This window comes from Toxotes jaculatrix, chromosome 19, assembly GCF_017976425.1.
Source record: "Toxotes jaculatrix isolate fToxJac2 chromosome 19, fToxJac2.pri, whole genome shotgun sequence".
Taxonomy (NCBI): Eukaryota; Metazoa; Chordata; class Actinopteri; family Toxotidae; genus Toxotes; species Toxotes jaculatrix.
This window is the reverse complement of record NC_054412.1, coordinates 9,780,125-9,794,358: the sequence shown is the minus strand read 5'-3', so window position 1 is coordinate 9,794,358 and position 14,234 is coordinate 9,780,125. Positions and strand designations below refer to the sequence as shown.

General features: G+C 39.2%; 1 protein-coding gene across 2 annotated transcripts; it reads right to left on the bottom strand.

Moving 5' to 3' along the window:
* Positions 1-792: 792 nt before the first annotated feature.
* On the bottom strand, positions 793-12,883 carry fbxo25 (F-box protein 25). Of its 2 annotated transcripts, XM_041064886.1 has the most exons (11): positions 12,787-12,883; positions 11,867-12,047; positions 7,168-7,271; positions 5,788-5,837; positions 5,587-5,679; positions 5,367-5,460; positions 4,878-5,062; positions 4,579-4,761; positions 3,918-4,061; positions 2,859-2,885; positions 793-1,737 (listed from the first exon to the last, which is right to left on the bottom strand). In XM_041064886.1, exons 2-11 carry the CDS (start codon positions 11,992-11,994, stop codon positions 1,648-1,650), a joined length of 1,098 nt encoding a protein of 365 aa, XP_040920820.1. In that variant the 5' UTR covers positions 11,995-12,047; positions 12,787-12,883; the 3' UTR covers positions 793-1,647. The 2 variants fall into 2 exon arrangements, with proteins under 2 accessions (XP_040920820.1, XP_040920822.1); XM_041064888.1 differs by lacking the exon at positions 2,859-2,885.
* Between the last annotated feature and the right edge of the window lie 1,351 nt (positions 12,884-14,234).

Here is a 14,234-nt window from a genome sequence, read left to right as displayed (position 1 = left end):
TGCTTTACAGCCAACCGGTCAGTTCCTTAACGCTGTCTTTACATATCTGTATATTGTATCGGAGTGAGACGATGAAGAGTAATTTCATTTCTACAATGATTTGATTTTTCTTATAGGTAAATAAGAATCTTTTAAAAATTCATCCCATTGGTCTTTGCTTCTCTCTTTTCTTCTTTCCTTTGTTTTAATCTGTTTCCTGCATTTGTTTGATACTGGAGTCTGCTTAATAGCAGCCAGAAGTGAACACAGACACAGATGCACTTCCAAGGATGCATGCATCCTGTATTTACTCTCTAAAATTCTGGGTCACATTTTCTCAAAGCAGAATAAAGCTCCAGTCTGACTGCCTGGCTCTACTTCTTTCAACACTTTGCAGTTTGGAGCACACACACAGCTTGATTTACTGAACTTTACTTTCAACCCCCAGATGGTTTTCACTGATACAGTGGCCAGGACAGAAACAGTCCTTCAAAGGACCAGAGTCCTTTAACATGAGACATTTAAAGCTGGCCAGTCACTTGTAAGACAAAACTGTAAACTGTTATTGTTCTGTAAAATAAGGCTTTGCTTCAATTTCTAAATCTCTGAATTTCATTTAAAATGATCCAGTTTTTATTACTGCATTTCATTTTCCAAAGTGATTTTTACTTCCCATTGAACTCCCTAGGGTTAGAAAAAAAAAAACCCAAATACTGGAACACGAAACTTAAACTTTTAAGGAGGAGACTCCTATATCCAGCAGTGTAAAACAAATAAGATTTCCTTGATCCAACACAAAAAGAAGAGCAGAGACAGATTTTTAGAAATATTTAATTATTATTATCAGCTAGTCCAGAAAAAGTCATGATCGTACCATGAAGAGTATTGGAATGGTAAAGGCATATTACAAAAGATTGAGGAAAGATACAAAACTCCCCCCCATAAATAATTTACATTTCCTCTGTCGTCACTTGACAGTTTTGACAAAAGTAGATTGTAAAAACTTGTACGGCTAATGGAGTTTTACATTATTTTCTTTTAGTGTCAGCGCCTTCAGTGTACACAGCACAGCAAGAACTCACAAAGGACAACATACAGTATGTAAACAAAGACTCAAACATAACATGCATTCAGTTATTGCAGAGAAATACCACCAAAACAGAGCAAAAAGCAGAATAGATGAACCTCATTAAACAATCAACACGTCACCTTATTCTGCCACACTGTAAATTTTTTTACCTCGTCATTAAAAAACCCCATTACACATTACCTATCATCACGTACCTACCATAAACATGCTACAACTCCACATTTATATAAATCCTTTCAAAATAGTCATATTAAATTATAAAATTACATATTACTTTTTCTTTTCTCTGACAGGAGCAGTGTTTTTTTGTTGAGAAGACAAACATTTGTGAAGGAAAAACATAAAAGTTTCTTTTTTATATCACCCATTACCAACATTCTTAAAATCAAAAAACATACACGTTTAATCTATCTCATGTCTTACTGAAACATCTGTGCATTAGGAAATGAAGACAAGAAGACAGAAAAGTAATTACTTTCAGTTGAAGCCCTTTGTATTTGGGTAAAAAGTCTTGTACACACTCTTGGGTTGGGAATGAGGGTAAACGGACTCTTCGCTTGAAGAATAACGTGGAGGGTTTAAAACTTGAAGAGGTCGATAAAGTGCTGCGGAGAGATAGGCATGAGGCAGCTGTCTGGATCGTTGGCTGTGCACGGATGGCCACAGTCCTGGAACACAGCCGAGAACCAAACTGTTACCACGAAAGCAGAGAAGCAGTTCACAGAAAACATTATGACGTATGACGCTGGTAGTCAGCTGTTAGTAAATTCAAACTTGGCGTAGTTACGATACGAATAAGCAAGTGAGCAGAGATTCACGCACCACTGAATTTCAGTGGACAGCATCACAAACAAGTTACAAAAAGACTATTTTAAACTGAATTTCTGACAGTGGAAACAAGCTGTAAACTCAGCACTGACATCTCCATATAAATTTAATTTGGCAAACTTGCTATCAGAGTAGACATATTTTTAATATAAAGTTATTGAACATAGCTGCTTTAACATTACAGCTACTCAATGCCATGTGTAACTGTAGCATAGCTAACTTAGCCACCCTAATACATTTCCTGCTTAAAGTGAAGAGAAAGCAGTAATATGGAATAAGGATAACATATCTGACCTGACACTTGACTGAAATGTCATAATGACACAAACTATCATAAAAATGATAGGCTTCATTCTCAAGCTATGACAGTGAATGTCAACAACAACCTGAATAAACCAACTATACAGATTTTGATAAGATATGCTTAGAAGAATAAAGAAACTTGCGATATTTACAGATGTTTCCCATTCCTTACAATCCGTACCATATACATTACAAAGATTTGTGCTAGCTTTTAGTTTTAATGGTAAAACCTAACTTAGTAAAGCAATGGTATGAAACTAGCCAACAGACGCTAAGAACTTAAGAAGGACTTCACACACAAATTTAACAGATGTTGGTGCAACACTATCATGGACATAAGTATGCATAAGAACATTTGTGTTAAACTAAATGACAACTGACAGTTGTCTTTCAGACACAAGAACTCAACATTCAGTGAAGTTTATGATCTAAGAAAACCTGTTTTGTTTTTTTAAACAATGTGGTTAGAGGAATTCAGCAGAAAGAGTGACACTGTTTACTAAACACATCCCGAGCAAAACATGATGGCATCAAGTGAAACAGAGAAAAGTACAACACAAAGCTAAACACATGGAGAAAAAAAAAGCATGAGTCATAAATCAGATCATGAGACAAACTGTCAACTGAAGAAACAAAGGCATGATGGGACAGAAAGTACCTTGAATAACAAAGCCAGGTGGCGATCCTTAAGGAATCAGGGGAAAAAGGGGAACCAGGAAGAGAGGCAGGAAGGAGGGGGGGGTGCAGAGAGGGCAGAGGTTAAACAGTATAGGGACCCAGTCAAGGAGGATAACAAGATTGTGGGTAGTAGGTAATCAAAAGGAGGACAAACAGGGACTGGATACTATAGGAACACTGGCATTGGAAGTTCCCTCTCATGCAAATCTTTCACAGATGTTATTGACCCGAACTCTCAAAAATGTGATCTTTGTCTTACACGTGGTTAGAGATCAACTTTCATGTGTCACTGAGGCCAAACCAGTCATTTGTTTGACTCTTACTTATACATATGTGAGCACATGAGTTCACAGCATCCAGCGTATGGTTGAACCACAACGAATAGCATTATCAACTTGTTGTGACTTGTTTGTTCCCCTTTGAATAATCAGAACATTGATTTGAAAAAACTATTTTCCATGCTGGCCTGAGTAAACTGATCTGTAATCAGAAAAGCGTAAAGGCATTATCCGATTTTTTTTTATTGTTTTTCCCAAAGAACACCACATATTTAAAGTATAAAGAATGGATTTCAACTACAATTTAATACCTCAATGTCTACCAAAGACAGCTATCAGTGTGAGAGAGGCTGTGTGACTGGACCAAAGTGTCTCTGGGACTTTTCCCAAACGTGCCAAATGATAATGTTTTGTCTCTTTGGCCAAGGAAATACAAAGCGTTCTGGTACGACCTTGATAGTTGATTTGATAGACTCCCATGTCTGATGTATTTAAAAGATATCAGGTCTGTGAGAAACAACTCACTGAACAGTGCAGGTTTAATATATTTTACACTCTCTCAGTCTGTGTCTACCTAGTCAGTTAAACTTGCACTGAACCTTTTGTTACTTTGTTACCTTCTTTTAATGTTTACCTTCAATGTAACGTACAACTTGTAATTTAATATTATGTACTTGCCGCCTGATGAACAGTACTGTTTAGTCTTAAGGTTTTTCCTACATGACATGAATGTGCAGGTGTATTTTATCTTTCTTGCTTACCTTCCAGAAGAGGATGCTACAGTGTTTGCAGAAGTGCAAGGTGTCGCCGTACTGCTCTTTCATGGGGTAGTGTTTCTGCAGGTTGAAGTACATCAGCTTCCAGTCCACGTTGTCACTCTTGGTTAGGACCAAATCCCTACAGAACTACATTTTGTAGTGGAGCCACACAAACACAGACACAGGCACATACACATGGGTGTAAAGAAACACTCAGTTAGAAACCATTTAAAACACATGGGACAGGAATGTAATTATAACTGGAACAAAGGGTAATTAAATATAATCAAGGACAATTTCCCATTAACACCAATCCTGAATGGGTGTTTATGTGATATGTGCGATGTGCAGTGTGTGTGTATGTGTGTGTGTGTGTGTGTGTGTGTGTGTTTGTGAAAGAGAGAGTGAGAGAACGTGAAGGAAGGAGAGAGAGAATGAAAGAAAGAAAGCCATAGACCACTGTGAACTGAGTAAACTGTAGCAATTCTGCCCTCTAGTGGTTAACAGGGAAACTACATAGCAGCCTGATGGGGTAGCCGCCTCGTTAAATACTTTAACATTCATTATGGTAAGTTTTATGTATATCCCTTACAAAGTTCTTATCAAAATCCCAGATTCAGCTGGAAACACCACTTGATGATGATTAAATATCATGCTCCCTTACCTGTTTGTCTGAAAAGTGGAAGTGGCACAGCCTCTTCCACAGCGTTCGGTTCTCACTGAGGAAGTGCAGCGTAGGTGTAGCCTGTCCCAGGTTGATGATGTCATAGGCATCAGATAAGTTGTACAGGATCTTATTCTGCATGTATAGTGGCAAATCGTTGAATGACATGCCAGTGCACATTTGCTGTTGGGGAAAAAAAAATCACCAATAAAAAAAATTAGAGCTGGACAGAACAGGATAGTGAATTAAAACAAAGAAAATTTAATTTTTCTTCACATATACTGATCCACTTTCTCTACCTTGGGGATCTGCAGGTTGTTGAGCTGCTGCTGCCATTTGAGAATGTTCTCTAGTCGGCACAACCATATGTTGATGTTGCCCACAAGGACACACCTGCCAACGTGGAGAGTCAGACTGTGCAGAGCCGAGCTCAGGTCCTGAAGCAGCTCCTTAACAAGACGAGGATTGTAGTGGTCCTCTAGAACTAGAGCCCAAATTTGAAAAATAAAGAAACAGAAAAAAAAGGGAAACACAAAAGTGAAAAGGAAAACATTACATGAAACATGGTAGATTTGTAAGAGCATTTACTAAATCCAAAGAAAAAACAAGATTCATCATATACATGTGGCAGACTGAACCTCTGAACTGATCTAAATTCAGGTCTACGGTGCAGCTACAGGCTCTGACATTGGATGGACTGCCTACATGGCATCTGCCTGCACAGCCTGTTAACAGAACAAATAATCAAGTCTTCGTCATCAATAAGTCTTTGTCTCAGGCGATCTCACCCTTTCGTACAATCTTCTCCAGTATGTTGAAATAGTTTTTCTGGGCAGCTCCACTCAAAGAAGTCAGCTGAGACCTGGCTATTAGCTGGAAAAGCTGTGGGTGAGACAGAGAGAGAGAGAGAGAGAGTAAGTCAGTTAGAGGAAGAGGAAGTCGTTTGTAGAAGTCGTACAACAGTTTCAAAAAGATCCTGAATCAAGAAGCGCAATCATTATCGCTCACTTTTGCAACATAATTGAATCTTCTCAGGTCCTGAATGGCACTGGAAAAGTCTAGACGGTTGAGTGCTTCACCAAGCGTGCAGTATCCATGTCGCTGTAGGTACGTAGGAAAAATGAACACAGAAACACACACACAGTTTAATAAAATGAAATATAGGTATATAAATAAATTGTAAACTGTTGTAAAGATTCCACTACTCACTTCTTTTGTGCTCCCTTTCTGTACGTAGATCCATTTATCCGTGAAGACAACTAAAGAAAGGAAAAAACACATTGTTTGTTGGAGTGTAGTTGTTTAGTATACATGCATACACTGTATATTAAGTGGACAAAAAAATGTCAAGCAGTTGTGCAATCTAACACAACCCAATCCCACACCCTTGCAGCAGACACTATATTTGTAAAGATGATCATAGACGCATGTTCGGTTTCGTTACAGCTGTGAGTTGGGAGAGTTTGTTTTTAAGCCAACAGCCTGTGATTCTTTTTTTCTACAGGATTCAGGGCATGTTTATAGTCTTCCATCTCTACAAACTGCATCTGTCTGTTCAGATTAAAATTAATGTAGCACAGCTGCAAGGTTCAGCTTTTTTCGAGAAACAGACACATGGACTATATTTTAGGAAACTGACTGATCCACATGTGTATGACATTTTGCAGCCTCAGGACTCGCAGGTGAACTGCCCTGTTTTACTGTGCCTGTCCTCTTTGAACCAAATTAAAAACAACTGAACAAAAGGCAACATTATAGATAATCACAAATGATGATCTGTGACTGTGATTGGCCAGGTGCACAACATGTATATTTCTTTAGATGTGAAAACTCAGCAGAGACTGTACAAAGTGACCTAATTCGGGGAAGGGGTAAATGGACAGATGTCAAATTGGTTTTTCAACAAGTTTGACATGTCAGACTAGTCTGATGTTGAGATGAGCCTCAGGTGGTATTGAAACTTCAGTTCAGAGATATCAGGATAGGAGTTCATTATATCATCTCACACACACACACACACACACACACACACACACACACACACACACACACACACACACACACACACACACACACATATATATATATATATATATATACACACACACACACACAGATATATGAAGTTGGGTGAGTTGGAACAAATCTCCCTAAGTGTCGTTGACGTTCAGATGTGAAGATTATTTTTCTGTAATCCGTACAAAAACGGGGCTGAGTTCCATTTATGGACAAAAAGTCATGGATGGAAGATTTCAGTCCTGAGCAATATTCCTCACAGGCTGTGTCTTAGGATGGCTGAATGACTCGCCTTGCTTTTGAAACACAAATGTTTAAGTAGTGTTAACACACTCCAAAACAGATCGTTGATACTACAAATGTAATACTTTGTCAATACATCTAAAATTCATGATTAGTCATCACATATATAATACTGTGAACCTCAGTGTGACAATCTTAGGTGACAAAGTCTTCAGTCCAATAAATGTCAAACAAAGCTTTTTTTTGTGGGGGGGGCATAAAGGGCCTTTTATTTTCACACCACAAACTCTTCACGCAGCCAAAACAGTGAATATGTGTCGAGAAACTCACACTGAGATTTGGTGTTGCTGTTGTACAAGTCCTTTTTCCTCTTTGTTGTGGCGAGCTCACACACATCTCCGACAAACAGGTTGTCATTGTTGTCGCTGCAGAGCCTGTTTAGACAAAGGAAGCATGGGAGGAATTTGTTAATAACATTGCACGCGAGTGTGACTAATATACCTAAAAAAACAATGTAATTACAACCCACTGTAAAGAATCTGCTCTGCTGTTGCATCCTGGAACAGCCCAGTGTGACTTTTTACTGATGTGCTGTGTATCACTCTGTTGTAGGACATGATGGTCCCTAGGCAGGTGAAGTGCAGCAGTATTTCAGGGTTAGCAGGGTCAACAAATGTATTTTGTAAATACCTAATGGCACATTTAGCCAATGAGACGAAACTAAACAAAGGAAATGCCCACAGATTCATCTCACAATCTATATGTTGCATTTTGTACAAACTGTGACCAGACCAGAGCCAAGATGATAAATTATAATGATTCACAGTGTCTGCCATGATGGAGGAAACACTGCAGATAGAGGACATATATCAGAGTCTGAGAGACAGAATCATAGCTGTGATTGTGCCTGTTATTTCTGGCAGCCTTTTTGGGCCTGTTGGTTGAGAAGTATCCTTGTTATTTCTGATAAGATAAATCTTAATACTTTGGCAGCTAACCTCAACTTGACATATGATGACATGAGAGGTTTGAAATGGCTGAAGTCCAAAAGAAACATGTTTTCATTTATTGTAAACATATGTTCTTGAATGATTGACTGGCGACCAGTCCAGGGTGTACCCTGCCTCTCGCCCATAGTCAGCTGGGATAGGCTCCAGCTCCCCCGCGACCCTGAGGGATTAAGCGGTATAGAAAATGGATGGATGGATGTTCTCGAATGTGTCAAATCAGAAAATTGATGTGTAACCTGCACCTAATAACTATGCATACAAACACCTATGTTTGTTGCTTGGGCCTCTTTGTTCTCTTTGTACTTCAGGCTACAGGTACAAAGCCAACAAACTGCAGTCCCTTGCACCTTGCAGTTGATATGCCTATTGTAAATAATTTGTAAAAGCAGTCTCTAAAGATACTTGATTACTGTCCGAAACATACCCATATAAAGGTACGTTAAAGGAGAACCTGTCCTTTTGCAGCATAGGTGAGAAAAATGCTATACTTCAATATGTCTTCTGACACAAATAAAATATAATTACATCAAATTTAATAAAACTGAGACTGTGATCGGTACCATGACCTGTTCCTCTGTAAACAGACATTTTCTGGTGACCTTTAACTGACAGATCAAAGGGCTAGAGAAGACTGAAAATTGGCTCCCCATGCATTAATAATCCATTGGCTGAAACTGAGCACCTGACTGGCAACCAACTGAGGGAGAACAGCTGATTGTACTAGTACAGTTTAAAAATATATTATTAGTACTACATCACATTAAAATTATGTTTTCATTCATTTTAGGGATTGTTTAGATATTATCCATTTGAGAATATAAAGTCTGCCCAGTTTGACAGTTACAGCCTCAATAGGGTTTATTTTGCGCCCCTTTTTTTTCACAAATTCAGCCTTTTACCCTTCACTGTGGCCCTCATTACAATTTCCCTACAATTTCCCTACATAGAGCTTTTTTTTTTGCTGCACACCAGGCCCCACAGTACATGAAGCTGGATATTTATTCTAATGAAAAATACAAGGGCTCTGCTCATGAGCTTTCAGAAGCTGGAGGAAATAATTACTTCCACGACAATCTGGGTGACTTCATCACACACGCTTATGGATTAAGAAAAACAAAATTTCCTCTTCAGCATCATAAGTGAAGACATGGCCTTGCTTGTCTGACTGCGAAGCAAACTGATTGGGGTGAATGAGCTTTACAGTAATCCCTCGTCTCTATCCATTTATCCAATTGCACAAGCATACAGACAAACACACATGCAAGCACAGTAATCTGTCACAGTGAATTACGAGTGAGGAATGCAATAGCCTGGCTGTTTCACACAGGTTGCATGCGGAGCACCAGCCTCCACCGAGCCAATAAAAGGCATCACACAGCAGCAGGAAAGTTCAGAAGGATTTGTGGATATTTAAACTATATCCTAAAATACATGAGCCAAGAGGAAGAGGGTTATGAAGGATGAGAACATGAAGAAGGAAGCAAACAAATAGAGTAGCTGATTCACTTCTCCTATTCACTGTACTGTGGATAGATACATTCACACGGCATTTATTACCTAATTTATCAAGTGCAAGATGACTAAGTGACCAAGGCAATTTAAACCGTGTCAGATAAATTATCTGTCACACAAAAGGACAGCAAATCCTCAGCTAATCCTCCATCACCTATGTCACTTGTCTTCTTGCATAGATGAGAAGAGTTTTGTTGACATTAAGTCATGCAATCATCTAAACTACCAGTACTTCTGTAACACTATGTACCATGCTAGCAGCCATCATAATGCTGCTCTTTCTCTCTGGCCCACGTGTGTTGGTCTGCCAATCGTACCTCCGCTGCATGAAGTCACAGGCCTTTCTGAGTGAGGTTACATTTGGAGAGCAGCCAATTTGAAGAGCTGATGTCACTGGTTATTGTCTGCTGCCATGTCCTTTGCCTTTTTGTAAAAAAGACTGCTGACAAGCTAATGTGACACTGTGAGGTACTGTTAGTTGGATGATCAATAGAAAAGGCGACACTGCGACTTGACGGAGATATCGGCAACTGGTGCTGAGAGTCAGCCTTTAACCCTATCAATACCAGCACTGTAGCTGCCTATCAATCACTAATTTAATGGATTTGGTCCTTACAAGCAAAATAAGCTATCACGTATCATACTGTTATTTCTCCTTTCATGTTATTGTGGCAGTCTAAGCAACATGTGCACATCGAAGTCTGACTGTGACCCATTTTCCATATAAGGGAAGAGGCTGTATAGAGTGTTATTTATTGGCTATGATGATATGCCTGACTTAAGTAAAACCTAGGGCAAAGGCTTCTTCAGTTTTGGCCCATTTTATTTATGGGCTATGATGCTATTGTAAACCCATAGTTGCTGAAAGTTACACATACACACATATTGCATTTACAGTCCATCATAAAATTTTGAATGCAATTCATATCTAATTGCCCTGGTTATCCTGTAAAGGAAAATGTGGAATACATTCTATTTTTGAAGCTAATAAAAGAGGGAGTCAGATAAATGCAGGTAGCACAAAGATGCTGAGGCATGTACTGTGTAAACAAACAGTTGCTGTAAAAAGTAATACAACACACATGCTATATGGAGTAAGAGCCAACTGCTTTTATGTGACCACTCATCACCAGTTGGCATGTGTCAGACCAGTTCATGTTTCCTGTAGATAACACGACGAGCTCTCCTGCTGGGCGGCAACCCAGACTGCCCACAGGGGCACATGCAATACAGAACAGAAAGACTGAAATAGCTGAATGTGTTTTTAGTTCAGATACTCAGCAGCCATTCAAGTCTTTCATCCCATTAAAGGCTATTGGAAGGGATGGTATCATAAAAGCACACAACAGGCATCATGTGAAGTTGCCCTTGTGTACTTTTATCAGAAGTCAGATTCATCATACAGCCAAAATATTAACAATTATTCAGTACCAGGGAATCTATATTTTTCAGTAATGACACAGGTCTTTGTAGGTTAAGTCAGTGTTGCTACGTTACAACAGGTTATATTTTTCAACCATGCTGAATGGCTTGTTTCGAATGTGCGTTCATAAACAAGAAGAATTCAAAGGCAAAGTTTATAGAAGTCAACACAGTCCAGACAGACAAAAACACTTGACCTAAATACTTTGGTAAATAAAAAAACTGAATACAGAGAAACAAAATCATCTTCCTCGGTAATAATGCGAACATCCACCTCAATTGTTTTGAATCATTTCTCGCTCAGGATACACTGATGCGTTAGCCTCATATAAAATTACCCTCTTGAGTCTCTCAAACCAACCCTGTACTCAACCCTGTGTGTTGCCATGACGCCCCTCTGGCAACAACAGGCTGCAATTGTGGGATTAAAATCACCTTATCAAAGACTCTCTGCCAATGGCCCTGATAAGAGTTGGCAGCATGATTTCTCTCTTGCGTTGAGTAGCTATGGCCTTTTTGGTGAAATTTGGCCAAGACATTTACGATTGTTGTTACCTATTAACTCTCAGCCACTTCCTTCTTTTCATCCTGGTCTGTTAAGCATTTCTAACACAGGGCACTCAAGTCTGCACTTGTTCAACTTCAACTCTGTTAGTATCCTGAAGGAAATCTGGTTTGCAGCCGGGTATTAATGCATACTGTAGCTCAAAGAAATGCATCAAGTAGCAAACAACAACAATCCATTGTCAACACAGATCATCACTAGTCATGATGTAATCACAGTGGAGCAAAAACTCCACTGTTAAGTTTTAAAGAACATTACTTAATCATTACTTTGGACAGCAGATAATGTGAGAAATTATGTTCCTATCCTCATGACTAAAAGTCAATAAATGTTCATATCAAATGACTCTGGTAAATCACTGACTCATTATACTTATACACTATTTGCCAACAACATTAAAACCAGTTACCGGTTTTTATGTTGTGGCAGATCGGTGTAGAGTTTGACCCAGAAAGTACTGACATAACAATGCCATTAAAGGCAGATTTAGGTGACAAAGGTGCACCAGTTATGATCTTACTCTTTCAAGTCTATCTCTCTGTTGTTGTTCTCCAATTCATGTCCATAGAGGACTATCCTCTTCCAGCCATGCTCTGTCTTCGTCCAGCTCCATCCTGGCGACCTCCAGTCCTTGCCCAAGAAAGGCATTTTAGCAGGGCAGGGGGACAGTGAGCAGAGAGGGTCGCTGCCACTCCAAACACCTGCAGAGTTAACAAGATGTTATTACAAAAAGGGATTTATTTTTGTGCTCTGGATTCTATGGAAGCAGACACGGGCCACAATAATTAGAACACTATAACCAAGTGAATAATTGAATTGAGAAATGAGAAATGTAATCACAGTTGAATACTGTAACAAAACCTGAAGATTATTTTTAAGTTTTTATAACTGCACCAGCTGAAATTACTTTTTTGGCATGAAAAACTGAGAATTCAAACCACACAAACTCAGATTTTCAAAGTAAAATAAATGCAATGCAATAAATTGAGCAGTATCTAAATTTCAACCTGTTCAGCAGCACTTAAATTAGCAAAATATTCATATTGTTATGGCCTTTCTTTGCTTCCATTGCTTACGCCTGCACCCTATAACTATATTTATTGTCTGACAACAAGAGGCTCAGTAGATTTATAAACGTTATCTATACTGAGCCTGTTTACGCGCTATTACGGGTTAAATACTGAGATGCTAAATGGCATAATGAGCAAAAAGCTGCTTTAAAAAAAAACACACCTGACAAAGACTGTGACGCATTTACCTTGAGCATCTGCACAATAACAGTGTAGCAAACCAAGTCGTTTCAAAGCTTAACGGTAACAAAATCAGGATAAGGCAAAGTTGTCAGTCGACTCAGCACATATAATCTCGACAGGAAGACGATAAAAAATTTTAACTACACTGTAATACAAGTGGGAGTTTAAATAATACGGCAAAACAAACCTTATCAGGCAAGCGACTCCTTTGTTGTATGATCTGTTTCTGCCTCTGCCTCTCGTCTCCTCCGCCTGCCGTGCTGGAAATATTGACGGAAGTAAACACAGTGCGGACCCTGGAATTCGTCCACGCCCCCCGCTGCTCTCTGATTGGCCGAAAGATCTGTATTTATCTTGTTGCTACCCAGTGTCACGTCGCTCATTGGCTCACAGTTGCCGTCAATCATTTTCTTTTTTATCCCTTCTGTTTTGTTGGGGCTTTCTCCTGCACGTGACAGAGGACTGCGCACATGCACTTATGTTTTGATTTTGAGATGGGGGATGGGAGCTGGACCACTGGACAATTATGTGAATGATGATGTGGCTATTCAGGAACATTTCTATATACAAGCATTGTTTTGAAGTGCCGAATTAATACATTTTATTTGCAACCAGCAGCCTCGACTTTAACCCTTATTAATATTAATTCTGGCATTTTATCAGTGCTATCTAGTCTTTTTGGCTTGTGACCCTTCCAAATAATGTTTAGTTGAGACCCCCTATCACATTTCAGATGCTTATAAGTTGTCAGTAGGTCTGTGAAAGAAATATGTATCCTCAAAACTTCTCACATGGTTTCATTTAAATAAGTGTTTAAGTCTCAGAGAGGTCGAGTTATCCAATTTTTCTCAAAAAACAAAGGGGAAAAAAAAGAATAGAAATTTGCGCAGCAGGGCTTTGGTTTTTCTTCTGTCCTCTCTCCATTAATCATCTCATGACCCTTCTTATTTATGTTGAGATCCTTCAAAGAGGCCCAACCCCTGAGTTGGGAACTACTGCACTAAACTAATAATAACTACCAAACCTTGAGCAACTACAACAGTAACTGCAAAAGTAAAATGCAGGGATGCATCCATATATCAGTCACAGCGACATTTCTTATACAGAACAAGTACTTTAACTTTTTAGACAGTAATGATCCAAACATGCCACACACAAATATTACAGTAATTTGGTCAAAAACTTCACTACTACAAACAATGTTCACACTTTTTTCCTGCCCTCAAGGACTACAAGACAGGACTGCCCTCTTAGCCCCCTTCTCTTTGTGGTTGCTATAGAACCCCTCAGTGGAGTCCCTTCCATTTATCCCTGGCACGGAGAACCAACTAAAGAATCAAATAAAAATATATAAATTCGTTTCAACATTTGCCTATTTTTCTGTCAATGTTCTGTTGACAAGTTGATCTCATCGTTCTTATGGGGAGGCAAACATCCCAGAATACACATGGAACCTCTCCAACGATGCAGGGTGGAGGGGAGGGGTAAGACCTTCCAAACCTCAGGAATCTCAATTGGGCCGCAAACATTCATGAAATCGTCCATTGGTTCCACTCTCCCAATGTAGACTGGTGCCAATTTGAAATTCCTGGCCATCAACATCACTCCCAGTCACACTCCTTAGTCACAGCAAAG

What these genes read in the sequence shown, in the direction of transcription:
- fbxo25 (XM_041064886.1), bottom strand. Translation starts at nt 11,994, where the DNA reads ATGCCTTTCTTGGGCAAGGACTGGAGGTCGCCAGGATGGAGCTGGACG. An exon ending in CAGCAACACCAAATCTCAGT is followed by an intron (nt 5,838 to 7,167) that starts GTGAGTTTCTCG and finishes TCCTTTCTTTAG; the next exon opens with TTGTCTTCACGGATAAATGG. An exon ending in GTAGCATCCTCTTCTGGAAG is followed by an intron (nt 2,886 to 3,917) that starts GTAAGCAAGAAA and finishes TGATTCCTTAAG; the next exon opens with GATCGCCACCTGGCTTTGTT.